At 44.0% G+C, this 26226-nt stretch overlaps 1 protein-coding gene across 1 annotated transcript; it reads left to right on the top strand.

The window, feature by feature from the left end:
• Window positions 1-5: 5 nt before the first annotated feature.
• On the top strand, window positions 6-25884 carry MCM3AP (minichromosome maintenance complex component 3 associated protein; the record flags this gene model as incomplete). The annotated part of the gene is made up of 27 exons (XM_010088006.1): window positions 6-236; window positions 867-945; window positions 2766-2913; window positions 3988-4184; window positions 5131-5270; window positions 5740-5937; window positions 6132-6400; window positions 7070-7232; window positions 7808-7968; window positions 9534-9778; window positions 10513-10703; window positions 11659-11759; window positions 13391-13522; window positions 14912-15025; window positions 15536-15688; window positions 17108-17305; window positions 17609-17677; window positions 18362-18496; window positions 18910-19063; window positions 19519-19777; window positions 20135-20232; window positions 21554-21944; window positions 22086-22343; window positions 23106-23235; window positions 24235-24441; window positions 25089-25239; window positions 25726-25884. Coding segments are annotated over 27 exons (4731 nt in total), but the record flags the coding sequence as incomplete, so codon positions are not given.
• Between the last annotated feature and the right edge of the window lie 342 nt (window positions 25885-26226).

Here is a 26226-nt window from a genome sequence, read left to right as displayed (position 1 = left end):
TTCCCTTCACAGATCGCGCCCCCGCCGCCGCAGCCCGCCGGGCCCGGGGCAGCGAGAGCGCGGAGGGGCTGGGGGGGCTGTCACCCGGCGAGCTGACAGCCATCCAGTGCAAGAACATCCCGGATTATCTCAACGACAGGACGGTGCTGGAGAAGCACTTCGGGCAGTTCGTCAAAGTTCGACGGGTCATGACCAGGCGCAATAAAAAAATGGCAGTTCTGCACTTTTTCGATCATGTGAGTATGGCAGTGGTGGGCGCCAGAATGGGCTGAAATCTGAGTGCTTGGGAGGGGTGAGGGCTGCACCCCTGGTGGGTAACGCTGCTTTTCACCTCAGGGAGTGTTTTCTATCAAGAGCACAGTGTTAGAAGCGTACTGAGCTGCTCCTAAAACGTGGCAGCTGACAGAGCTCTGCCTGGCTTTAGCTGTCCCGTTAGCATCCGGCTCAAACACCAGATGGATCTTCCCCTGGCTGTTGTCTCGTGTTGCCCAAACGTGAATGACATACACTGCTGCATTCTCGCTCAGGCTCACCAAGGGCAAGGTGAGCTTGTGCGGTCTCTGCAGAGTGACCTGCTCCCTGGTGTTATGTTAGCTCTGAGTTGTGTTCAGAGACTGCATCGTCTGTTCCCATTTTGTGCTTAAGAACACACCTTTGGTCTCAGGTGCTCTAAGCTTGCTGTAGGTCCTGGAAAAGCAGCACTTTTTCTGGAAGCCAGTCCTGCCGGTTGCATGTAGATCTTAAGTGAGAGGTTAAAATGTAGTGACCAGAATTTTATGGAAGTTGGTAAATATTTCTCTGGCAAAAACTGCACTGTCTGTTTCAGTGCTAATAGGTTTTCATACTTGGCTTTTGTTTTCTTTCAGGCCTCTGCAGCTCTTGCGAGAAAAAAGGCGAAAGAGTTGCACAAAGATATAATAACATTTTGGCAAAAGAAGAAAACAAGTAAGTCTGTGTTTCCAGGTGTGATTACTGGGTGATACCTAAATGGCAAGCCGTCTGCTCTGGTCTTGTTTCCTGTTGTGCTGAGAGTGATACAAGGGTGACCTCCACAACAGGAGTTTTACAGCTCCAGAACTGTGATGATTCTCTTTGACTTGCTAGTCAGACTGTTTGGTGCACATTGCTTCTGGGAGCATTGAAAGTTGTTCTTTAGAGAAGCGTAAAAACAGTTGTTCTGCGTTTTATATGGCACCCTGGCTAGCTCTGTCTGTGGCAAAGGCTACAGTGAATGTGCAGAGGAGGGGGAAAAGAACAGGCTAAAGCATGTGATTGCTTCCAGAATAATTTCTCAGCCTTTAACAACCTATGCGTCGGGATCCCTGGGTGCCAGAAGTGTCTCAACCCTTGGAGGATTTTTCTCTTGTGAAGTCATCCAGTTGCTTTTGTAAGCTTCCAACTTCCACAGTACTGTCCTCTGGTATTGAGGAAGTTTTAAGTGAGCGACTGTGAATCACAGTTGGAAATTGGGCTGTTTCTTTCTTAAAGTCCTGTTGTCTAAAATGTTTTGCTTGATCTGAGCCAAAATGCTGTTTCAGCCGTATGAAAGAGCTGAAGGCGCTTGAAATGACAGCATAGTTCTACAAGAGAATTTAGAAATCATTCATGTGGCTTCATGAGAGGAATATGGTGATGTTAACTTTGTGCTCCTGTCTAGAAGTAGGATGTTCTTTGGGGATGTAAGAAAACCCAGTTTCAAATGCCTTGTTGCCTGCTTCAGAGCATGGAAGTGTCCTGAGAACTGAGTTAAGGAGTGCTCTGGAGTGAGTGTCTGTGTTACTGAGGTTGCCATTATGTGTACCAACAATTACACACTACTTGAACCAAAAAGAGAAAAAACTTGCAAAGAACTGAGCTTAGAAATGGGAAACCTGGATTCCAGACCTTGTTTGGGATTAGGGCAGGAGGAGGTGGGAACGTTGGCTGTTCACCTCCTAGGCGAATTCTTGAATTGTCAAGTGCTTCCCGTTCTTAAACTTTATGAATGCTGCGTGCCTCTGAGATCCTAGCCTGGGGATACGCTTCAGCTGTCAGCAGATGAATGGTTTACCACTGCTTTGACCAACCACAAAGAGAAGATGAGCAGCTGCAGAGTTGTCTTCCTGTGAATTTTAACATCTTGAAGCAGCAGCTGTAAGGGTGCCTGTTCACCTGTGCCATTTTGTTCTGATGTTGGTGTTAAAGGCTATAGAAATGTGAATGGCAGCATTATAAAATTACTAATCTAAGAGAATTTAAGAAATCCAACTGGTTGAAAATGTCTTTCTGGGAGAGGAAATTCTTCCTTCCTGCAAGATGTAGATGTGACTCTTGAGAAGGCATGCCAGCCACAGTCTGAGCTTGGGTACTTGAAATTAGTAATTCAAAGGCATCAGGAGGAGCACTGGGAATTGCGTCCTATGTAGGTGAAATGAATTTCGTATCCCGTAGAGGGTTAAAATTTGTGGATTATCTCCCAAACCCGAGATAACTTAAATTCAGATGATGATCAGACTTGATTTACTAACATGTGCTGAACAATTGCAGTTATTGCTAAGTGATATTTTATTAAAAACTACTCATTCTTTATAGAACATTGAGGCTGACTGGCAATTGGTAGACTTGCTCGGTACAGCCTCTAGTGCAAGTTGTCTTTAAAGTTTTGGATACATGTACAAAACTCTGGCTCTGAGGTTTATTTTCTGGTAGGATTTTTTAAATCACAATCCCAAGGGGGGGGAAAAAGTAGTTGGTTAAATTATTTGGTTTCATGTTTGTCCCTTCAGGTCCTGCAAAAAGAGAATTTTCATCCAAGGAGAAGAAAGCAGGTGAAGATGAAGGAAGGCAAAGCAGTGAAGAGCAAAACTATCAGCATTCCCCTCTTCGAAAACCCTTAATAAGATCCTCTGCCAGCAGTGTTGTGCCTGGGAAAAGGTATGTCTGCTCCTCTGGGAATCCATCTGTCAGGAAACAGCATGGATGGGACAAAATGATGATCAGTGTGGGCCAAAGAGCCATATGCTTGTTGGGGAGCACGCTTCCCTTGGCTCTTCTGATTTGGCTGAATTAAAAGCTCACAGCTCTCACACTTTGTCAGAAGGCTACTTCTAAGTGCTTATTAAGGCTTTTTACTTTGGTCTGTGTATTTCTTTTGAATATTTTGTTCGTAACATGAGTAGCAACACCTGCAATAGTGAGGCTTAAGGGAACTGAATAAAACAGTGCAGAACCAAAATAGGACCAAGCAGTAATGATGCTGTTCTGTGGTCATGATTAAATGAGCTTCGGAAGTGAGTAGTTTAATTTGTAGGCAATTAACCGTTCTGTGGCATGAGAATCCCCTTCTCAGAGTAGCTCGTGAGTTTGCATCATTGTCTAGTCTCACTTCAAGCAAATGGTCTTTGTACAGGAATCCTTCTGTGTCATGTCAGTTGCTCAAGTGCTGGCTAGTTTGCCAAAAGACATTTGGTATGCGTAGTCATACAGTCATCAAATCAGTAATATGTTGTGAAGGAATGAATGTTTCTTGATGTAAAAAAATGTGCTTCTATCTGGGCCCTGTAATGTCTTTTAATAATCTCTGGTGCTATAGAAAGTGTTCATTTTTTTTTTTTTTTCCACACCAAACAGCAGGCTGGTTCATGGTTTGAAATGCAAACTGCTGTACCTTAGTGATGCAAAAATACTGCAACAGCCATGCGGTTCTGTCCACTCTAAGACAGATTCAGTAATAGCATTTCTGTTGTGCAGAGCTTGAGGCTGTCACCACAATCAAGAATGCTTGGAAGCATTGTCAAGGCAGTGCTGAAGATTTAACCAGAATAACTGAGTGCCAGCATTAGCTCATGACTATCTTACTATGTCGATAGAGACGTTTTTTATTTGATGCATTGCCTTATGAACAAATAGTCTTCTAAACAGAGTCCTAAAGATGTCCTAAAGAGCAGTGAACTGATTAAGGCTGGGGCATGCATTAGTGTATTATTAATAAAAATCTTGTACTTTTAGCTCTCCAGCAAAGAAGCCTGGTCTTCGAAAGGCGCTGCAGTTTGAAGCAGATCTATTTGATTCTAGTTCTGAAGGGCAGAGCTCAGAGGCCTTGGGAGCTTCATTGTCATCTCTTAGTAACCTGGTAGGATTCGTGGCCGAGACATCTGAAGAAAGATACCGTCTGTTGGACCACAGGGACAAAATAATGCGACAAGGTACTTACACAGTTTAAGGAGTGTAACATCTGCTTCTCTTCTGGAAAGAAATAAGTGTTTGGTGTCTTTTGCAAACCTGTTGTGATATTATGGAAATGGCTTTAAAGAGAGAGTTTAATATGGAGCAGTCTGTAAAATATTATTCTATTGTGTGGGATTGTTGTATACATTAATATCTTGTGGAACATGCACAAATCTGTTTTACTTACTGCACGTGCATCTCTCTTGTGGAAAGTGAGTAGCACACTGTTCATCTTCCGTGAAGGAGGCCACACAGGGACATTTGCATCCCTGCAGGCTCTTCTAAGAAAGCTATCCAAAGTTGTTTCTCTAAACTCAAACCTGTTAGAAAGCTGGTCGTTATTTCAAGAAATGGCCCTTTGTTTCACAGTGCTGGGTTGTGCACCCTTTCATCCTGTTCTTGCCATGTCAAAGCTGACCCTACTTTTAATCTCGGATCTGATTTTTAATATTGACAAACAGATTTCTTGGCCACTTGACATGGAATTGGGAAATCATTGTTGCTTAATTAGGACACAAAACATTTGGTATCTTTTAGAGACTTCAGTCTTTTCACCACAACTGTTGATATCCAAGTGGGATGGTAGGAGAAACTTCCCCCAAAGGAGAGGTGTAGCCCTGGGACAGGCCCAGGGTGGGGGAACTCCATCCTTGTGCGTTTCTGACCACCCCAGGGTGTGGGTACAGCCTTGCTCTGAGTAGAGGTAGGGTGGGAATCTCTAGAGACCTTTTCCTACCAGCGTTTTTGGTGAACTGTTACCCTAGCAATATACTTCTTGTACATCCATTGGCCAATGTACAGACTCCATCTGAGGCGTCTGGTGTGCTTAGGGCTGTGCCAGCACATCAGGGTCATGGCTTGTCATGAAAACAAAAACGAGAGATGCTTAGTGTTTGTTCAATTTTATATATATATTTTTTTTAGCTCGAATAAAAAGGACCGATCTCGGCAAAGCAAAAACTGTCGTTGGCACTTGCCCAGACATGTGTCCTGAAAAGGAGCGATATATGAGGGAGACAAGAAACCAGCTCAGTATCTTTGAATTGCTTCTAGGATCTGACAAGGTATGAGCCTCTGTACACAGGGGTTTGTTGTTCGCTTGCTGCTTATATAAAGCTGTCAGTGTTGGTTAGTTGATTACAGGGTTAATTCCGGTGGGAAAAATTCTGTAGGCTGTTTCATTAGTGTCTTCCAGTTCCTCATTGTGAAACAATAAAGCTACAGCATTGTTTTTTTCTCTCTAAGTCATGTCTTCTATTTAGCTAGACAGGCTTTTAGAATTATAGCCTTAAAACTGTAGGGCAGCAGTATACACTGTCTTGAAGGTTATGAGTTTGAGACTGTCAACAGTTAGGATCCTGTCATTAAAGAAAATATATTCGCTATTGTAGCAAAATGGATGTGGGCTGTTAGTGTGAAGAGTGGAGAAGTTCCTTTATTAGTCTGTGTGGCATGAATAGGATGAAGTCCTCTATATTCCTGAAAAGTTGAGCCTGCTCCTCAGACTTTGGTTCTTTCCTCTGCATCTCGCAGGTAGATCATGCAGCAGCAGTCAAGGAATATAGCAGGTCATCAGCAGACCAGGAGGAACCTTTACCCCATGAATTGAGACCCTCTGAGGTGTTGAGCATGACCATGGACTATTTAGTGACAAACATAATGGATCAAGGAGAAGGAAACTACCGAGAATGGTATGACTTTGTCTGGAACAGAACTCGTGGGATAAGAAAGGTAAGCACTGGCAGATGGAGGTGTTTGATGATAGATCACGTAATGCTGTAAAAAGTGAAGCAAAAAGCAGTAGTAATTCAAACATTTTGAACTGAGAAGTTGAAATGAGTTTTCCAAAGGGTAGTGCCAGATGACAACGCTCCTCCACTGTAGTTTCAAAATACATGTAATGCTTTCTTTATCGTTTTGCCTAGGATATAACCCAGCAACATTTGTGCAACCCGCTGATGGTGTCTCTGATTGAGAAGTGTACTCGCTTTCACATCCATTGTGCTCACCACTTGTGTGAAGAGCCCATGTCCTCCTTTGACGCCAAAATCAACAATGAGAACATGACTAAATGCCTGCAGAGCTTGAAGGAGATGTATCAGGACCTGGCAAACAAGGGGATTTACTGCAAGAGTGAAGCAGAGTTCAGAGGTTATAATGTCTTGCTGAATCTCAACAAGGGCGATATTCTCAGGTGGGAATAGTGGATACCACTTGTTTTCTCTCTTTGCCTCTGGGAAGAATTGAGATTATGTCCAGACAAATTGTAATGGAAGTTAAAACCTTAGTTGCAAATTGTTTTTTGCCAGAGCAAGTGTACTGTAGTAATGGTTTATTTGAATTTTTCAATAGGTCATTTAAAAAAAATGCCTTTTATAAGAAAAGAAAAAAAGCTGTGTTTTATGTCCTAAAATATCTCACTAGAACTTCTACAGGTAGTAAAAAAAACAACCAACCAACCAAAAATTAAATCTTCACTGTTATCAATCAAGGAAGATTTTTTTTTTTCTTTTCCCAGAGTGGTAATCCCAGCTTCACTGCTTTATCTCCAATAGGACCAAGCAAAAACTGTTTTGTGGGCAGAGTCATGCTTTGCTTTTCTGGTCAATCTCTTAACTGCTTTCCTCCATAGACATTGGAGTGGTGTAAGTAAATAATAGCATGCTGGTTATGCAGGTATCGTTAGAAGATTAGTGACCCGTGAATAATGCTGCAAATTTAATTCATAGCCATTGGTTTTGGACAAGAGTTACACCTCTCGCTTAAAGTTCCTAATTTTAATTCCGTTTTGTTACAGGTTGCTATTGAGTTGTGATTGTTCATATTGAAGCAAAAGGTTTATCTCCATCTTGTGTCTCCACAGAGAAGTACAGCAGTTTCATCCGGAGGTTAGAAACTCTCCTGAAGTTAGATTTGCAGTTCAAGCTTTTGCTGCATTAAACAGCAACAACTTTGTGAGGTTTTTCAAGTTGGTGCAAGCAGCTTCCTATCTGAATGCCTGTCTCTTACACTGTTATTTCAACCAGGTGAGAAAAAGGCAGGTGGATAGTTTTTAAAGTGTTAATCAGTAGAACCTTCTGGGACTGTTGTGAGGAAATCTTAGGAGAAAACATGGTAGATGTTTAGCCTTAAAAATAATCTTGTTCTTGCTTCTTCAGAAGTGTTTAAAAAACTTACCAAGAGTTTTCTGCCATGATATAAAAGGCAAATGCTAAAGTGCTCTTTTCAGCATTTTTCACATAACTGTATACAAATACATATTATTTCCCCTGAAAATCATTGGGAAGTAGAGAAGCAGGCCTGAGATTTTTGTGAAGGAAATATCAGCCTGCACTCTCTGAAGCCCTTGCAAGCTTTTTCTTCTGCACAAGAATCACTACGGGGTGCGCTCAAGATGAGCAGCATCAAAGAGGAGCAGAAACTAGAAAGCAAATGCATAGAATTCAAAAGTAAAGTTAAATCTGAATAGTTGTTTGTGTGGATATTTGATGACAAAGTACGATTTCTTTTAAATGTGATTTTAATGTTTATAGTGCACTTGTAGCTATTTTGGGAGCTTTAACTTAGTAGTTACATGGCTCTTCCTTTTATCTTTCCCCAGATTCGTAAAGATGCTCTGAAATCTCTCAATATCGCGTACACTGTGAGCACCCAAAGATGTACAGCATTTCCTTTGGATCTCCTGGTCCGCATGCTACTGTTCAAAGATTGTGAGGAAGCGACAGATTTTATAAGTTATTATGGCCTGAGTGTATCTGATGGGTAAGTGTAAGGAAAAGGGTGCCTCTGCCTTGGGATGCCTCCTGGGGTTAGACTGACGTTAGGAAAAGCGTTAATGTGGACGAGCTGCGCCTGGAGTTTGCAACCAGAAAAAGCAGGTGAAGAGTAGGGGCTGGGCTCTGTAAGCAAAGCACTGGGGTAGTGATGGGTGCAAATTTTAGTAATCACCTCTGGTTTTATTGCTATATTTATGAAAAGTTTTTTAGTTTTACATCTTTCCCTCAACAAATGGGGTTTGTAACCCTGTAATTACTATGACTTCCCACAATAGCTTTTTTGCACTTGTACATCTGTTTTTTACTTGGTTTGACAAAGGATTTCAAAGATGCAAAATTCCTTCAGCCTTCTGGAAGGTGGTGAAAAACAAGAGAAACATTTCCCCCAAAGGAGAGACTGCGTATTGAGCTGTCTCCACTGGACTCCAGGGACTTCCTTCCTAGAAAGAGATGTTGTGGATAACCTAGTAGGAAAAAAAAAATGTTTTAGGTTCTTGTCTTGCAGTTGAATTGTAGTAAATTGCAGCTCTGTAGGAAATGAGGATACAGTTCTGCTTCTCGGGAAACTGGCATTATGGTGATGCATGTAGGGCAGGATGAAGCTGAACAGTGCAAACCAGTTTTTAGAGGACATTGGAGGCCAATGGTTTGCAGATAAGAGTGTGTGCCATGGAAATCCTTGCGTTATAAGGTGTGCTTGTAAAGATTTGTAATCTTGAGAGACTGGAGAAGGCAAAAAACTTGAGCGTGTCAGTTAGAGTGAGATTTCATAGAATCACAGAATGGTTTGGGTTTGAAGGGATCTTAAAGCCCATCCAGTTCCACCCCCCTGCCATGGGCAGGGACACCTCCCACCAGCCCAGGTTGCTCAAAGCCTCATCCAGCCTGGCCTTGAACCCCTCCAGGGATGGGGCATCCACAGCTGCTCTGGGCAACCTGGGCCACTGCCTCACCACCCTCACAGGAAAACATTTCTTCCTAATATCTAATTTAAATCTACGTTCTGTCAGCTTCAGACCATCACTCCTTGTCCTATCCCTCCACCCCCTGATCGAGAGTCCCTCCACATCTCTCCTGTAGCCCCCCTTTAAGCACTGGAAAGCACTTTAAGGTCTCCCGGGAGTTTTCTCTAGGCTAAAATTCCTGTTAACATTCTGGTTTGCAATAATAAATGGGTGAGACTGGAAGAGTATTGAAGCTTTTAAAATTACTTCTGTAGGTAGCCCTGGCATCTGTCATGTGGGATAGGTAAAATGTATGCAGATAATATATATAATGGATAAACGTTAAAAGGAGAAAGAGACAAAATAGTCCATGAGGGTGCCCAGAAACGTTAGAGCAGCTTCTACTTTGCCCTGGGAGGACAGCTGTGAGGACAGCGCTCACTGCCTTTCCTGCTCTGGTTCCAGACAAAGATTGAGATCCAGGCTACAGGGAGCAATCCTGAGTGCCTGGAACCTGTCTCGCTTTGCGCCGCTAAGCTGTTCAACAGAAAACCTGTAGGTAACTGGAGCTTTGAGGGCATACTCCTGTTTTTTTGTTTTTCTCCAGTGCTTATGTAGAGCTGAATCGCTCTGCTTTCTTGGAGCCAGATGGATTACCCAAACCACGTAAATCGATGTTTGTCAGCCAGAAGCTAACTGTCTCGGTTGGGGAAGTTGTAAACGGTGGGCCATTGCCCCCGGTGCCTCACCATGTGCCAGTGTCGAGCTTCAACGGACAGAACAAGTATATTGGCGGAAGCACCTCTGTGGATCAAGCTAGTAGTAGCCAAAAATCCAGTGTGGAAGCAACAGGTAAGTGCAAATAGGCATTTTGGATACGGCTCAGGAGCATACTGCTGGGTCAGGTCTGTGAGTAGTTTTATTTTACAAAGCAGAAACTGTTCTTGTCTCAAATGGGTTGATATTGCATGGAAATTTTGGGTGTAATGAAAGCTTGTTTTGATTTAAATGTGCTTATGTATCTGTAAAAGCTAAGAAACTTCGTGATTAATAAAATATATTTCCCAGTACAGGAAACGTACTAATGGAAATGAGTGCAATTTTGCCAACATAGGTGAAATAACTAGACATTTGGCTACTTCAGACAGCCAACTTCCCTTTTCACTTTGCAGATTTTGTTTTGTAACTGTTTGTTCCCAGTGTGTCTATAACCATGTTCTTTTTAAAGTTGGCTGAATCGATACTTTTTTTTCCCTAGCTGAAAGTACAGATATTTTCCATTTATTCAAGAGGCGCATGTAGGTGCTAGGTGTACTTGACTTAAAACAGTTGTTTTATTAAAAATGTTTGTATTTGCTATTGGAGGTAATGCACAATGAAATTTTTGAATATTTTTATAAAGTATTCATAAATATAAATTAGTTTCTATGATATAATTGGATTTTTAACTCTAAGGCAGCAAGCTTCAGTTATGGACTTGTTTTATGACCTAATGAGATTTATCAGACAAGCTAGCTTTTGCAGATAAGAATAGTTTTGCTTCTATTTGTGACTGAACTTAATTTTTCTCTTCCCCCCTTCCCAAGAAGGAAGAGTGGAAAGCAAAGGTGTGGATTTAGATGCCGCAACAGTAAGAGTCCAGCCCCCAGCTCACCTTCTGCCCTCGTTGTTACCTCGTCAGCTTGTGCCAGCGCTGCCTCCCGCACAAGCGATCTCCCAGCCTTCTGGACAACCTGAGCCTCTCCCTTCAAAGCCTCAGCCTGCCTACACAGACACGGTAAGGAAATTTAAAACCATCATGAAGTATTTGGGAAAGTTCTATGAAACAGAATAAAAGGTAACTGAGTTCTTTAGGTTGATTTAGTTTTCCAGAACCTGCATGTGTTGTGTAGAGCCAAAAGGAGACAATCCCTGCTTCAGGGATACTTTGGGAAGTTGTTTCCTTGAACTGTTCTGAAAAGAGAAAGTCTTAAGCGTTTGCACATGCAAGCCTGAAAATGTTCTTGCTCAGACTCCGTCATAGGATAAACGGTTCTGTCTGTTTAGCATTTGAGAATCCTCTAAGGAGAGGGTCAGAAAGTGGCGGTAGAAAGTTATTATCTTGACTTAGTAGGTAAACTTTGCCTTAGTGAATAATAAATTAACTGTTTCTTAATGGCACATGTGTCAAACATGACAAAGTGTGTTATTGTGGATATAGAACTATTAATGTTGGTTTTTGAACGTGTACCCCATGTATCTGTGCTGTTCCACTTTTTCTCCATCCCACACGTGTTTAGATGTGTACTAATGCTGAACCCGTCTCTGAGTGTCTCATTACTTTGTGAAGGACAGCTGCCATATTCTAGCTAAACAGTGAAAATTAGACATGGTCATTTGGAATTAAATCGGCATGTGCTTGTAGAGCAATGACAGCTCTAGGAGAAACTCTCAAGTACAAAAGAGGAATAACTAAGAAATTCACTTAGTTATTATTTTCTAACTTGAGTTGCCTATATTTAATACAGAAAACTGCTTTTGTTTCTGGATTGTTGTTCACCTTTTAGATAGTCTAAAATTTCTAGGCTGTTGTGGTTGATTGTTAGCTTAGTTTGTAAGTAGAAATACAGGTGATGATGCCAGTGAGTCAGTTAAACAAGGCTGAAAGGCCTCACTCCTGGTTCATGTGTGCACCCAGGCCATCCTGAGCAGGACTGCGTCTTGCTTCAGCGGCTTCCTCTGCTGTGTTGTAGGACATCGCTGAAGTGGTGGATGGGCTTGTGTGCGAAGTCCTCAAAGGAGAGTGCGGAGAAGTCAGCAGAGCAGGAGCGGCTTACGCGACTGCCGCCATCTGGTAAAGAGCATTTATTGCTGGTATTCCCAGCGTCTGTCATCAAAACACAGCACCCTGTGTGAAGGTCATAAAACAAAGCAAGGCAAGGTCTGTGGTGGAGATGGTCTTACTGATGCAATTGACGGAAAAGCAGACCTTTCTTCAGCTGTCTGCCACCTACCTGTTACACACCAGTTGGCCTGATAAAAGGCTAACTGCAAGTAAACTTTGCCTTTCATGACACCTTCACCGCTGCCACAGTAACGTGCATTGTGGAAGGGAATTTGCCCAAAGGGGGACAAGAGGAGTAAGTCCAGATCTGGCTGCTTCTCTGCTTCTAGTAACACTTCCCCTCCAAGGGAGTTGGTAGAGTCACAGGTAGGGGTTTGTGACCAAAATAGTGTTATTAACACTCCCATGTTTTGGTTATTGCTGAAGAGTGCAGTGTTGGGGCCTTCCTGTGTTCCCAGCTCTGTGAGTAGGCTTCAGGTGTGCAGAGGTCTGGGAGGGGACACAGCTGGGACAGCTGACCCAGACTCACCAAAGGGATGGTCCGTACCATGTAACATCATGGTTATCAATAAAACTGGGTTAGAGGAAAAAAAGGTGGAGTTTTCTGGCTTATAGGGTAGCAATTGACTGGAGACTGTCTGGGCATCAGTTATAGATTAACCCTGACTGTCAGCAAAACTCAGCACTGCTCGTTCACCCTCCCCGCTCCTGGGGATGGGGGAGATAATTAAAGGGGTGAAGGGAAAAGAGACTTGTGGGTTGAGAGAAGACAAATTAATAACTCAACTAATATTGGAAATAATAATAATGATGACAATAATAGTAATATATACAAATGAGTGAGACACAGTGATGCTGCTAGCCAACTGATGGCCAAGGTTCAGCCCATTCCCAGCTAATCATCCTGAAGCAGGCAGAGTCCCAAAACTGCAATCCTGGAAAGGAGATAAGAGCCTGAGAGGCCGAGACAACCCCGAGAGAGGGGTGACCTGGAGGGAGACAACCTGGAGCAAGAGAGAGCCCTCCCAGACAGAGCCTCACCTATATACTGCATATGGAACAGACCATCGGCCAGTTGGGGTCTCAGTCCTAAACCTGAGGTCGAATCCTGGGCTGGTCACTGGGGCTGTGCTCCCTCCCAGCTTCTCCTGCCCCTGCAGACACGGGCACAGCAGAGAAGCTGGAAAGTCCTTGACTGTCCTGGCAGCAATTGTAAACATCAGTATGTTATCAGCTGCCTTCTCAGCACAAATCCAAACACAGCCTCACACTAGCTGCTGTGAAGAAAGTTAACCCTGTCCCAGCTGAAATTACAACAGCATCAGTCTGCCTGTGGGAGGCGGTGGCTGACTGCCTGTGCTTTGCTTGGTGGGAGTATCGGGGTGGTGTTTTTTTCCCTTCACCTATTGAACTCTCTGTCTTTATCTCAATCCATGAATTTTCTTGCTTTTGTTCTTCCTGTGTTCTTCCCTGTCGTGGTGTGGGGAGGAGAGAGAGCCAGTAACTCCCTGTGCTTGGCTGGTGGCTAGAGTCAGCCCGCCACAGCAGAGCAAGGGTGTGCTTGAGAAAAGCGCAGCCATAGATAAGGCTTTGAATGAAAACATCCTGGCTTTGAAAAGAGAATAGTTGTTTCTGCACAGCACTTCAGAGACGGCTGCGGAGGACCTTGTGGCTGAAGCGGTGGGGGAGATCCTCAGACAAGTGGCTGGAAGTGTGCTTAGCGCGGAAAGGGAGCGTGTCAAAGAGGAAGAACGCAGAGTGGAGGAGGAGAGGTGAGTCGCTGCTTTTGGAGTGGGCTGCATACACCCTTAGGTAGTGTAATGGCAGCTGCTGCCAACCTGGGTCCTTACACGTGGGGTCAGGCCCTGTGTCTTTCTGCCACGCTGACAGCACTCAGTTTGTCTCACCTTGAACTGCCTTGGGACCGTGCAGACAGGCTGTCCCTTCCGCATTCTCAGGTGATCTGCTAGTTAGTATTTTGGTGACCTGACAGAGCCGCTATGAAAAATGACAGGATGGGAATTTTGGGAGCTTTTATTCATCCAGAGCTTCCAGAGAGGGAAATGCATCCCAGCCCTTCTGTATGCAGGAACTTTTCCTTCTGAGTGAGCTAGTTGTGTATAGCTTACTGCGGTAAGAATAAAACTACCTCATTGTTATCTGTACTTTTGAGGGAAGCCTGGCTCCATGCAAAGCTGATTAGAGAGTGTCACGACCAGAAAGGAGTTGTTCGCAACAACCTCCCTCCCTTTGGGACCAACAACCAAGTTTGTGATACCCTTGGACTGAATTAAGGTGCAGTGACACCAGCCAGCCAATTTTATGGTTTATTAATACAAAGTACAAAATGTGGTAAGATACAATAACTTGTACAAAACACGTAGTAAGATACAATAACTCGATGGCAATAATTTTAACTGAACAACTTAACCGTATGAACAAGTCCTGTGCTGCCTGCTTCTGCTTAGATCTAGTCAGGAAGAAAGAAAGAGGGGGAGAGAGAGAGAAAGATAAAGGAAGAAGATATCACCACCGATGGATCCAGTAGCATCCCGTTGGTGCTCTTCACTCTGGGTGTCTTGATGGTGAGGGTCCCACCCAAGCTTCTGATGGTACCATTTTTATACAGTCCAAGTCCCAAAGTCTCTGCCCAGTTCCAAGAAACTTCATGCATATGCAGAGTGAGTGTGATGCTGGCCTGACTCTGCACAGTCTTGGTGAATCCCAGGTGGTCACAGGGGCTTATTTCGGGGGTCACATCAGATGAGACCCTCCCCAAGACCCTGCACGTGCACAGTTAGTTGTTGATGGGCACCAAAACCACAGGATGTAAGGGTGGAAAAATACGGTTTCAGTTCTGTCTCTGCAGGGCCAGAAGCTGGTGTTTTGCTCTCTCTTGTGGTTATAATACCTCCTACACGCCTGTGTCAGCAAAGATTGCATCTTTTGGTACCAAATGTTTAAGGCAAAGATCCTGTCCTGTGTGCCACAGAGAGAGAACCAAGCTAGGTGAAACTCAATTTTAGGCAAATTAGCTGTTTGACACTGTGTGTAGCGCTTGTGTAGCCAAGTGGCAGATTTGCCAGGTGTGAATCTTGTCATTTGTGTAAATCTTGCCACTCTTCTTGTCACTTGTGCAAATCCTTTCTCTGTCCTTCCAGGCAAAAGCAGGAAAGAGAAAAGTTAATAAAGCAGTTGAGCCAGTTGGTGGGTATGGAGTTAATGGAAGAAGTGGTAAAGGAGGGTGTTCAAGAAGCTTCAACCAACGAGTTAAAGTACGTACAACATACTGTATGCCATGCTTTGCTGTAGGATGCTTTCCTAAGGGTAAGAATTTGTCAGGAAGTGGTGGATTTCTTGCTTGGCCTTCTCTGAGGTAATTAATCGTCAGTAAACTACTTAAAAGAGAGGGATTGTGTACTCGATTGTGCAGTGGGCTGCCAGTTTGCAGTCACAGTGTCCGGCAGTAGTTGTCCTCCAGGGTGGAGGGAACAGAGGCTTTGTCTAGGACAAGGTTGCCATTTGTGCTTATTTCCTCTGGCTCCCTTACAGCTCAACTGTAGGCTCTCTTGTAGGTGCTTCTTTGGAAACCTGTGATCAGTGTAAAGCTTGAATAACTTCTGATTGATTACAGGCCATATTTAGAAGGATCACAGAATAGAAGTGTGGAAAATCCCTCCCCCTTTGCTAAATATGATGGGCTTCCTTGTTTGTGCCTCAGCTAGTTGGCGTTTGCTGAAGTCTCTACCTCACAAGAGATCTTGGTTTGTTTAATTTTGAACTAGATGTGCCTTAGAAAGAGACCGGCAAGCACGTATCGCCCGGTGTTCAGAAGAAGTCTGTGGTCAGATCATGGACCTCTTTCTGGAGGATGAGATTTTCCAGATTGCTAAGGAAACCCTTCAGGAGCTCCAGTGTTTCTGCAAGTACTTGCAACGGTGAGTTGCCACCCTGTGACACAACTGCATATCTTGGGACCATTCACAAGGAGTGGTTAATAGAGTTTGAAATATAGCTGATGGGTTGTGTTCTTTTTCAGACAGTTTTTGCTGTCTTGTCTCCCCTATAAGGGTAAACTTACAGCCTTGCTAGCCTTACACAGCTATATGTGGGGAGGGGAGCACACCTCGTTGGCATCAGGTAATGAGCTCAGTAGAAGATTTCAGCTTTATTCTTTCTACAAACTTGTAATAACCTCTCCTTGTATTCTTTCTGTTTGACGCTTGTTTTTTGGGATGTGTGCTAAGTGTTCGGTGGCTGTTGCGGTGCTCCAAGGCAGAGATTAATCTCTCCCTGTGCTGCCCCAGTGCAGTCAGGTTGAGGTGTGTTTCAGGTGGCATTTCTCACCGCAAGAGAGGAAGCAGCAGGCTGGTGTCTTTTCTGTGGAGCACCTTCCCTTACAGAGTTCTTTCTGTCCTAAAATTTTGTTCAGGGCATGTGTAAATGGCCTTCAGTGCAATAGGGGAGACTAAGGAGGAGCCTAAAGATACGTGAAATAAGTGTACATGCAGCGGTCAAGGAAGTTGGATGATGCAGGAATATTGTTATAAGTCCTGAAAATACCTGAGGAAACACAATAAAAGATTTCTAATTCATAAATTGACATTTTTGTTGTAACTCTATTGGGTGCCACCCATTCTGAATCATTTGACCACAGAAAAATATACAAATGTCTGATGATAAAGGCTTTATTATACGTTCTCTCCTTGTTGGTGAGTTTGCCTTTTTAAATGTTCCTTAAAAACAGAACAAGAAAAAAAGAGCCATACTTTTCTTACCACATTAGATGTTGCAAAAGTATTTTCAGCAAGTACTTGAGACATCAAAGGAGTTTTATAACAGGTCATCGTAAAACAGTCTGTGTGCCAGAATAAACATGTTGAAAACGGAAGGAAACCTGTGCTTGAATTCTTGCCTGGGGAGCACAGCTAGGACAGCTGAGCAAGGAGCGAGATGGAAGAGGGGTAGTCCTGCTTCTCTCCTGGGATCTGTCTGGCCACTGAGAGCAAGTGCAGCTTGCTAAACAGAAGGTTGCTTCCTTTTGTCTGCATTGTTTTGGTTTTGTGGTGGGTTTTTCTTGTTGTTTTTTTTTTTTTGAATGGGGCACAAGGCTGTCCCTTTTGGATACTGTATGTGTACAGCTGGCAGATCTCATGCTCTGCATGCTCTGTTTGAGCTCTGACTTCATGGTTCTGTGTAGAAATATCCTGAGCCTGCTGCACCGGCCACATGTGTCACCTCAAGCTGTCCCCTGGGGTGTTTGAGAGCCTAATCCTGTCTGAAGATCAAAGATGAGAACCTACTTGGTCTGCAGAAGAGTTTATTAACATGACCTATTTATCTGTTCTCTCCCAAAGGTGGAGGGAGGCAGTGGCAGCTCGAAGAAAGCTGAAACGTCAAATGAGGGCGTTCCCGGCTGCTCCCTGTTGCACAGATCCAAAAAATAAACTGAAGGCACTGTCCCCCAGTGCAGAGTGGCCTATAGCCATGGAGAATTTGTGCAAGAGAATTGTAAACCTGGGGCATGGAGGAAAGCTGGGAGTCTCTTGCACCAGGTAAGGATACTTCTAGTGAGAGCAGTTGGCAGTCTGGTTGATGTTTGGAAGGTAAGTTACAAAGCAGCCCTCTTCTTCCATCGTCAACGTTAATGATTTTGCAAAACTGTTCTTGAATACCCCCAAAAAGACCCTTTCTCTACAAATGTCATGACAAAGACTGAAAATCCAAATATATCCTCCTTCTATTAATGGCAGCTTTCTAAAGTGTCTGCAGTACTTCTCAGGTCTTAGTGTTTCTTGAATTTGGTGAAGCTACCTGTTTTATACCAAACTTTACAACCAAGAATCTTTTGTTTCCAGATTGAATTGGCTGAGAAACAGGACAGCACATGAAATTAAAGTTCAGCACTTCTACCAGCAATTGTTAAGGTACATCCATGTTTGATCCTTGTTTTTTTTCTAAGAAAACTGTAACAGAAATGCCAGAGATCTCGCAAATGTCAGTAAGGAATGGCAAATCATACTTGAGTGTCTGCTTGAAACCTTGCTTCTGGGAGTATTTTCCAGATAAGGGAAACTGGAAGGTAAATTCATGAAAGCGTTAGGCCATCTGATCCTGTTGCTGTGGGTGTAACTTTAAGGATCTGATGGATATTATAGGGTTTTTTGTGCATGGGTGGGATACATATGGTACAGGGCGAGAGGAGCAAATGAGGGATTACTGGCCCAGCTTGTGGCACAAAGGGATTGATCTAGATGTTTAAAGTGCAGCAGGAGTCTGCCTTCTCATCTGGCTTGTCATGCACTCTGACGGCTTGTGTGTTAATTGGAGCAGGGTGTTGAAGCAGTGTGGAAGTGAAGTGATACACGTGTGGCCCCACAATCCCCAAAGTAAGGCTTGTGTAACAGATTTAGCAGCTGCAGTTCTTGAAGGCGTCTGCTCTATGGTGAAATAGATGGGCAATGGATCTAAAGACTTAGCTCTAATTTTGGACTGTTTGAACTGGACAGTAGCTACTTGAAGTCTTGTAACTTGTTCAAAGCAAGAAAAACATTCCACAGGTGGGAATGAGCACGAGGGAGTCTTTTCACCAGCTTCTGTCTCTCTTTAAGTGACTTAGCTTGGACTCCCCTGGATCTTGTCTCATTAATCACTGAACATATTCCGGTTCAACAAGAACAGATTTTTTGGAAGGTGCTATTGGTTTTGCCAAGTGATGATGAATATATGGAAGATGATCCCAACAGGTAAGTAAAAGACTTGATTGCTGGGTCCCTTTCTCAAGCAGGGCAGTCAAATAGAAGAAGAGTAGTAGTATACAGTCCTTGATATATGTTTTTCCTCTGCCAGTTCATTTTTGTGGGTTTGCTTTTTTTTTCTCCAGAGCACTCTAAAGAATATAGCTGTAATTTGTTGCAGTGGTCTGTATCTTCTCCTGACGTTGTTCATTGAATTCCTTTTGCTCATACTGAAAACGGAAAACCTTGCGATACGTAGTAGTGTGGAGAATTTCAGGACATTTAGTAGCTACTTGGCAAAATCCAAGCAATATGAAGGGGGGTGTTATGACAGATTGTGGTGTCTTAGAGGTGTTGGTGCTAAAACCCTAAAATGCCATTTTTTAAAACACCCCAAAAGCCCTCTCTTTCTTGATCTCTAGGGTACTGGTGGATTGGTTGAAAGCCAAATTTATGGGAGACAAAAGCTGGAAGAAAAATGCTTCAGACACAGAAGGCAGAATTCAAACGCTGACATTATTTAATTCTCCTGGCATGCAAGGGAGCAGAAGCAGTAAAGTCAGTGTGTGTGTAAAGGTAGGTGAGAACAGTTTTGTGATACCTAACAGACTGTAAAAGCAGGGTGTGCTCTTCTCCAGTGGATGTTGCGTGGAGGCTTTTCAAACTGTCCTGTCAGATGCAGGGAGATGATACTGGGAGGGATAGGGTAGTTGAAAAGGTCTGAAAAAAAGATTTTTTTTCCTTGTTTCCAGTCATCTGAGTAAATACCTGCCTAAAATACAGTGCAATATTTAGAACCTCAGTCATCTCAATTCCTGATGCCAAATCAGGTGTTGAATTGTACTTCTGTGCTGACCTGCATCTATTGGACACATCCGTGTTTGTCTGTATTGCAACTCCTTGTCTTAGGATTTGTAGAGTAATGAATGTCAGAGCTGCATGCTGATGACAGTAAACTGCAGATTTCAGTGTGAAAATAGCTTTGTTTAGCTTCAGCTACACTACTCTTGTCATCTTTGCTACTTGTATAGGTGGCACACGGTGCACTGTCTGACTCTGAGCTTGATACAGCCGAGATGCAGAGAGACTTGCTTGGAACCAGCGGTCTCATTCTTCTCCTGCCTCCTCGAGTTAGGAGTGAAGATGTTGCCGAAGATGATGTTTATTGGCTTTCAGCTTTGCTGCAGTTAAAACAGTTGCTTCAGGCCAAACCTTTTCACCCGATAGTTCCCCTGGTGGTTCTAGTCCCTGGTCAGGAAGAGGAGGCCGCAGAGAAAGAAGTAGAAGAAGGTACGTAATTATTTCTGTGCCTTGAAAAAGACAAAACAAATGTTTAGGGCTGCCCCAAGTAGAACTGTTGTGGCTAGTGCAGTCTCTCAAATACGCTATCTAGTAAAGGGAGAGACTAAGTACAACACTTTCCAAAACTTTGCTAGAAATCCAGAGGACTTAAGAACTGATCAATACGGAAAGAGATGAACTTTTTTTGGCTTCCAGATTTCCTTTGCATGTGCTATTTGATCCTCAGAGTCTGCAGGGAAGGATGGAGATGGAAGCAATGCTGTTAACGTATGCAGAGTGTGAGACTAGGTCAGAGTAGGAGATCCACACAGAGAAAGAAGGAATGGATGTTTTCTTGTTTTTAAGGTTTGATGCTGCAGGACTTGATTGCAGCCCAGCTTGTTTCAGACTATGCCATTGTTGAGCTCCCAGGTTCTATCAATGACTTAGAAGGCACCAAAAGGGTAAGTACAGCAACTTGGAACATGAAAAGATACCTGACTGGTTTATCATTAATCTCTCTTAATTACTAATGTCTTACAAGGAATGATTGTTATTTTCTCAGTAGCTTAAATTGCAATTGAGTATTGTGTAATGGGATATTTTTTCTGTTGTCGTAGTTTGTGTTCAGAAAGCACTCTTGCCAGCTTTTTAGTACACTTGAATTGGCTGGAGTCAGATACTTGCTTGTTAATAGTGATTCCAGCATCAGCCAAAACTATTCTGAAATGAAATAATTCTGCTATTTTTCTGTTATTTGTGACTGTTCTCCTTTAAATGACTAGACATCGGTGGCATTTGCTACATAAAAGATAGTTTCTTCTGTGTAATACTGAAAACTGCAGTGAGACTAAAATATGTGGGAAATCCGTTCCTGTTTGTGCTGCCTGTGCTGACTAACAGGGGTGGCCGTTGCTGCGTAACAGACCAGTGCTAGTAGTGGGTAAGCCTTTGTACCCTTAAGCTCCCAGTCCTAAAATGCAAAGGACCCTTTGTAGCTGCTCTGGCTGCTGTGAGATCACCCAGTATTATTCCATCTTGATGGATGGGAATGAGGAATGCCTCTGTCCTCTGACACACACACTGAGGACTGTAAGGATCTCTCCCTGGCAGGCTCCAGACACCAGGCTCTCCCTTTATCCTTCAGTTTCCTCTGTGCTTGGGAATAGTGGCCTGGAGACTGATCAAAAAGCCATGATAGAAGATGATACTTCTAAGACTAGAATACTTTTTTGTGCCTGAGTCACAGTTGGGTTGGGTTGGGGAGGGTAATAGTGAAGAGTGGCCAAGCTGACTGAGACCAAAAGCAACTCCAGCCCTGCATTCCCTTCTCAGCATGTCTGAAGAAGGTGAGAACAAGACAAGCCCAGAGTGATACTCCCCCACAAACCCTCACAACTCTTTGCAGTTCAAGGACTGCCAGGATCAGATGTGGCTTCTCTGGATTTAGTCACCCTGAGCTAATTTCTGCAAATATGTCTGATTTCTCCCAGATGAGTTTTCAGCATCTCCAACGTTCTGGAGCAGGGAATTCCCCAGCATGACTGCCCCGGTGTGAACAGCCTCTTTGTCTGTTCCTGAGCCTGCTGCATGTGAATTTAGTTTGTGACCATGTAGTTGGAGAATTGTTGTTGCAAATAACAAGCTGATGATAGTTGATTTGTTTGTATTTTGCTGCATAGTATCTTGAATACTGTCATGTCAAACTTTGGGTTGCAGGGTTGAATCCTTAGTGCCCTGATCACTGCGGAGCAGTTTCCAACCACTTATGTTTTGTGTCCGTAGATCTCTGCGGCTGTGGGCTGGCTGGTTTCCCAGTGCCCTGACTCCCTTGAGCTCTGCAGTCAGACCCTTCGGGAGTACGTTGAGGATGGGATAGATGCTGAATTTGGCAAGCGCTTCTACCATGACTGGAAGGAGAGGCGTTTAGCTGGCCTGCCATCTCAGGAGCCTGGGGTCATCATTGAACTGTACAACAGCGTGCTGCAGTTTCTTGCGGATGTGGCATCCTCGGAGCACCTTTGTGACTTGTCTTGGCCTGTTACTGAGTTTTCAGAGCCTGGGGGTAACAAGGTGTTGCCCCACCTGCAGTGGAACATGCCTGATCACCTGGCCTGGCTGAAAAAGGCTGTGCTGTCCTTCCAGATCCCGTACTTAGATCTCCCTCCATTAGGCGGTATGTACTTCACACTGCAGAATCCTCTTGGTGGCATGTCATTCTCTCAGATGTGCCTGTGCTGTGTTGAACTACCAGCCTGTAAGGTGGGTAGTTTGGCTCTGTCACAAATTCTAGCAATTTATTTTCTTTTTTCAATAGCTCCTTGGCGTCCTGTTTGCCACATGATTTTTCAGTATGTGTCTCAAATTGCTAGTTCTTCCTATACTCAACCACTGATCCAGTCTCAAGTGGAGAATCTGCTGAGCAAAACTTACCAGAAGTGGAAAAACAGAACATCTGGGAACTCTAACGAAGATGAACCTGCTATTGATGAGATCCCTTGGGATGATATCTTGGCTGTCTGTATTGATCATAAACTGCGAGACTGGAAACCACCCAGACTGCCTATTGCTCCAGGTATCGCACGTCCTTCTACAACGTGGATGATACTTCTTGAACAACTGTGTTTAATAAACCGACTGCGGTGCCTTTATGCGTGACAGCAAGTGATACAGAGCAGGGAGGGAGCTATGATCTTCTCCTGTAGAATGACACTGTGCTTACTGCACATCTTTCTGCTCTTCAGAGTGGCTGTTTAGCGTTGATTATGACTTGACTTGAGCTTGTGATTAAAAAATTTTGTCTCTGGAGGAATACAGTCAGAGCCTTTCAGCCCACCTCTCTCAGTAGGAGAGGGGTTTTTCGATTCAACAAAAGGCCAAGAATTGATCCCTCAGAAATCACGTAAGCTCAGGTCCACTGAGATGGCAGGCTGCTAATGTTAACGAGCGCTTCCATGGATTAATGAAATTTGTCTCGGATTCTGTTTACTTTCAATTTCAAGTGTGTGGGGTTTTTTTTTCTGTGCTCTGTTTGGCTTAATCATAGGGAGCCTCCTTTAATGAAATGGCTACCTAACCCACTGAACACTGAATTTAGATGTACTAGAATTTTTAAAATGAAGATAAAGCAGGATTTTACAGTCTTTCCCCATAATCTAGTATCTGTTGAACAGTAAATCAGCTCAGGATGGCCCCTTTTTATATGCAGATTACAACTTAAAGCTACTTGAAAGTGAACACACAACTTTTCCTCAAACTGGCTGTCTAACACTGATCTTTTCTTCTGAAGCGGAAAGTCTGTTCTAATAATAAATGTTGAGTTTGGATTTGTTCACAGAAGCAGTAAGTGAGGATGGTCAGATTCGTGTGTACTTCTTCAAGGAGCATTTAAAGAACTTCACTCTCCCTTTTTCTTGGGAACAAGCCAGACTGCGCACGCAGGAGGAGATCCGGCAAGGCAACGAGAGGTGAGGCAGCTGCTGGCACTGCCTGTGGAAGTAGCATTTCAGCTTTCCATCGTGCCATCCAGAGTTGCTCGGTGAATTCCAAGGAGGTTGCTCGGGACCTCTACAATGAATGCATAGTGCAGTCACGGTGCTGAAAACCAGCATATGGCATCCTTGCAGAACATGCTTGTGTACATCTCCTTAAATGATGTGCAAGGGTGTGCTGAAACCAGGTAGTAAGTAGATTTTATTTCTTCAGGGTTACTCAGCTCTTGAAGAAATTGATTGCTTAGGGGACGCTTAAAGTGTTATGAATGGAGAAATTATCTTCTGCCAGAGAAAACACTGCCGAGGCTTTGGAATTAGACTTGTACTCTAGGTACCCAAAGCATGAAGGAGAAACAATGTGAGGTTGGGGAAGCGCATAGGGATAAATCATGAGTGTGCCCCTTCCCTCATATTCCCCTTCAGTTGCAGTCTGGACTGAGTGGATGAATGACACGTTAGGTGATTTGCAGCTTTACTCTTTGGTAATTACATGTTAATTTTGCAGCATTTTGAGTTCAAAAGGAGGCTTTGTCCCCAGCTTGTGGGAAGACATCAGGAAAGTCCCACCGCTAAGAGAAAATGCTAGAGGCTGAGGGGGGAGGGTGTCTTAGAGCTGTGTGGCATTGAAGTACTTGATATCTCAAGAGTCTAGCTCACTTCCCTGGCCTTGTTCAGAGTGAAACTAGCCTCTGTTCCGATGTTTAGCTGTCGCTCTGCTGTATAGCAGATGTTGAGTAGATACCTTTCCTTGGGGTGCATCCCAGTCCCCTGTCAGATTAGTTCTTCTCAGATCCCATGCGCAGGTGGTGGTATGTTGGACCCTGGTACAAGGGAATTACGTCTCCAAATGGTCAGTTCTCACTCCTTGCTATTTCCAAACTTCAAGCTAGTAGGGAAAAATCAACATGCTCATACCAATTTCTGTGCTTTTGTTTGTTTTGTTTTGTTTTTCTCCCCCCCCTCCCCCCTCAGGTCAAGGGTAAAAACTCCCAACTCTTTCAAGAAACCCTATGGTGTCTCCATGATGCCAGGTCAATATGGATCTGGCATGAGCATGCTGTTGGATCAAGAAAAGAGCATTCCCAGTGCAGATGAATTCACAGACACAGCCTCGGCCCAGGACCTTCTCCCAGAGCGTCTGTTGGCACAGTTGCGACTAGAGAAAATAGAAAGCAGGAGGTAGGTTTCTAGAGCAGCATCCTTTCCTTGCAGCCCTGCTCAGGGCTGAAAACAATTTCTGACTTTGTACATAATGGGAAGCTGAAGTCCAACAGTGCTAGGAAACAGCCTAAACAATCTCCAGTTCCATCTCATTTCATCAAGCACATCAGAGCAGTGCAGTTCCCTGCTAGCTTCTACTTGGACCACAGGAACAGTCCAGGATGGTAGAAACACTTGGAGCTTTGAAGTATGGTTGGAAACTGTCTGGGGACAATTAGGGCACCAATACGAAAGCAGTGCAGTTTGTGCAGTAGTCTGTGTGTCCTGCGGTATCACAAATACCGATAACATCCACTTTGGGATGTCAGTTTGGTGCCTGTAGCAATGCAGATTAAAAAGCGGAAGAATTAAAGCTGTTGAGGTTGGCCCAAGAGTTTATTGTCTTTGCTGCCTTTCCCATCAGTTACGTGTGTCTTTTTGGTACCGCAACCTTCTATGATGGATTTTTTGTCATAGCAGCGGAGTGTCAGACAGTGTTGGAAATGACTGTGAACATCAGGTCCTTCTTGCAGCCACCTCTGAACCGCAAACTCTTGATTAACCCACTGGTTAGAAGCACTAAGCCAGGCTGCAGTCTGACTGGTGCTCTTTATCTTTCTGTCCAGGTTTGAAGAACAGTTGCAACAATGTCTAGCTGAGGACATTGAACCCCTTGGTGATTTGGTAGGTCTTCCTCTCTACCTCCCCCAGTCTCTGGTCTCTACCCCAACTGTTACCGGTCCGTTGAGGAAGAGTTCTATGTCATCTGCTCAAGAGGTGAGAAAGGGTGGTGCTGAGAATTAACTGTAGCTCTGAGGAGTGCAGGTGCCAAACCTGCTGGAGTTGCAAAACCTTTAGTGGGAGTTACCTTGGTATGCAGTGTCGGATAGGCTTGGGAAATTAAGAACTGAAAAAAGTATGCCTTGGAAATAACTTCCTTCCAAGGAGGGAAATGCTTTCTGCAGATCTGGAATAAGAGTTCTTCACAGGTGTTGGTGCTTTCTGCTGCTGGCAGTCATAACAGAATCCTTGGGGTGCCGCCCTTCAACTTGGGAATCACTGCTGTGGGTCAGCTTCCCCCAGTTAAAGGAAGACTGGGGACAGAAATAGCAGAAGTTGCTATTTTTGCCTTTCCTCCTCAGGCGTGGGGGTGCTGACCTCCATGGTTGTTCTCCAAAGTGGGGGGAACAGACAGCTGAGAAGTCCCTTGTTGGTACTGGGTAATGCTTCTTTCTCAATTCTATCTCTTTTCCTTCTGCCCAGGCTGGGAGTCAAGATGGATGCAAGCTTTTGATGGAGGAGCTAAGCCCCACACTGTCGGACAGACTGAAACACTTGAAACAGCTCCTCAGAGCAAACAAGGAGGGTGAAGTTGCTTCTGAGCTCCATTTATCTGCTCTGGTGGACATGGTGGATATTTGAGCAGAGCTGAGATAAGTTTGCAGACCAAGAGACTTGGTAAAGGAATCCAGGGCTGGGTGATTTGACAGATGAGCTCCTGGGGCACATTCCAGAAAAACCAGATGTCCTCCCAGGAGAAGAACACGAGCAGACGTGGGCCTCTCTTGCGTGGCTGTGTTGCACAGACCCGGTGTGTTGTGGCTCACTGTGCGCCTTCGGTTCACCGCTGAGCTTTGGCTGGTCTGAGCCTCCCTCCTTTTCTGGTTCACAGCCATGGAGACAAGTCAAATGATTTTCTTGGAAAGCCTTAAATTGGCACTTAGTGGTGATTTTTCTTTCAACCAGCTCTCATTGTGGGTAAAC

The sequence above is a fragment of the Pterocles gutturalis genome, unplaced genomic scaffold (assembly GCF_000699245.1).
Source record: "Pterocles gutturalis isolate BGI_N339 unplaced genomic scaffold, ASM69924v1 scaffold47581, whole genome shotgun sequence".
In the NCBI taxonomy this organism is placed as follows: Eukaryota; Metazoa; Chordata; class Aves; order Pterocliformes; family Pteroclidae; genus Pterocles; species Pterocles gutturalis.
The sequence above is the reverse complement of the archived record's forward strand: the minus strand, read 5'-3'. Positions and strand labels throughout refer to the sequence as shown.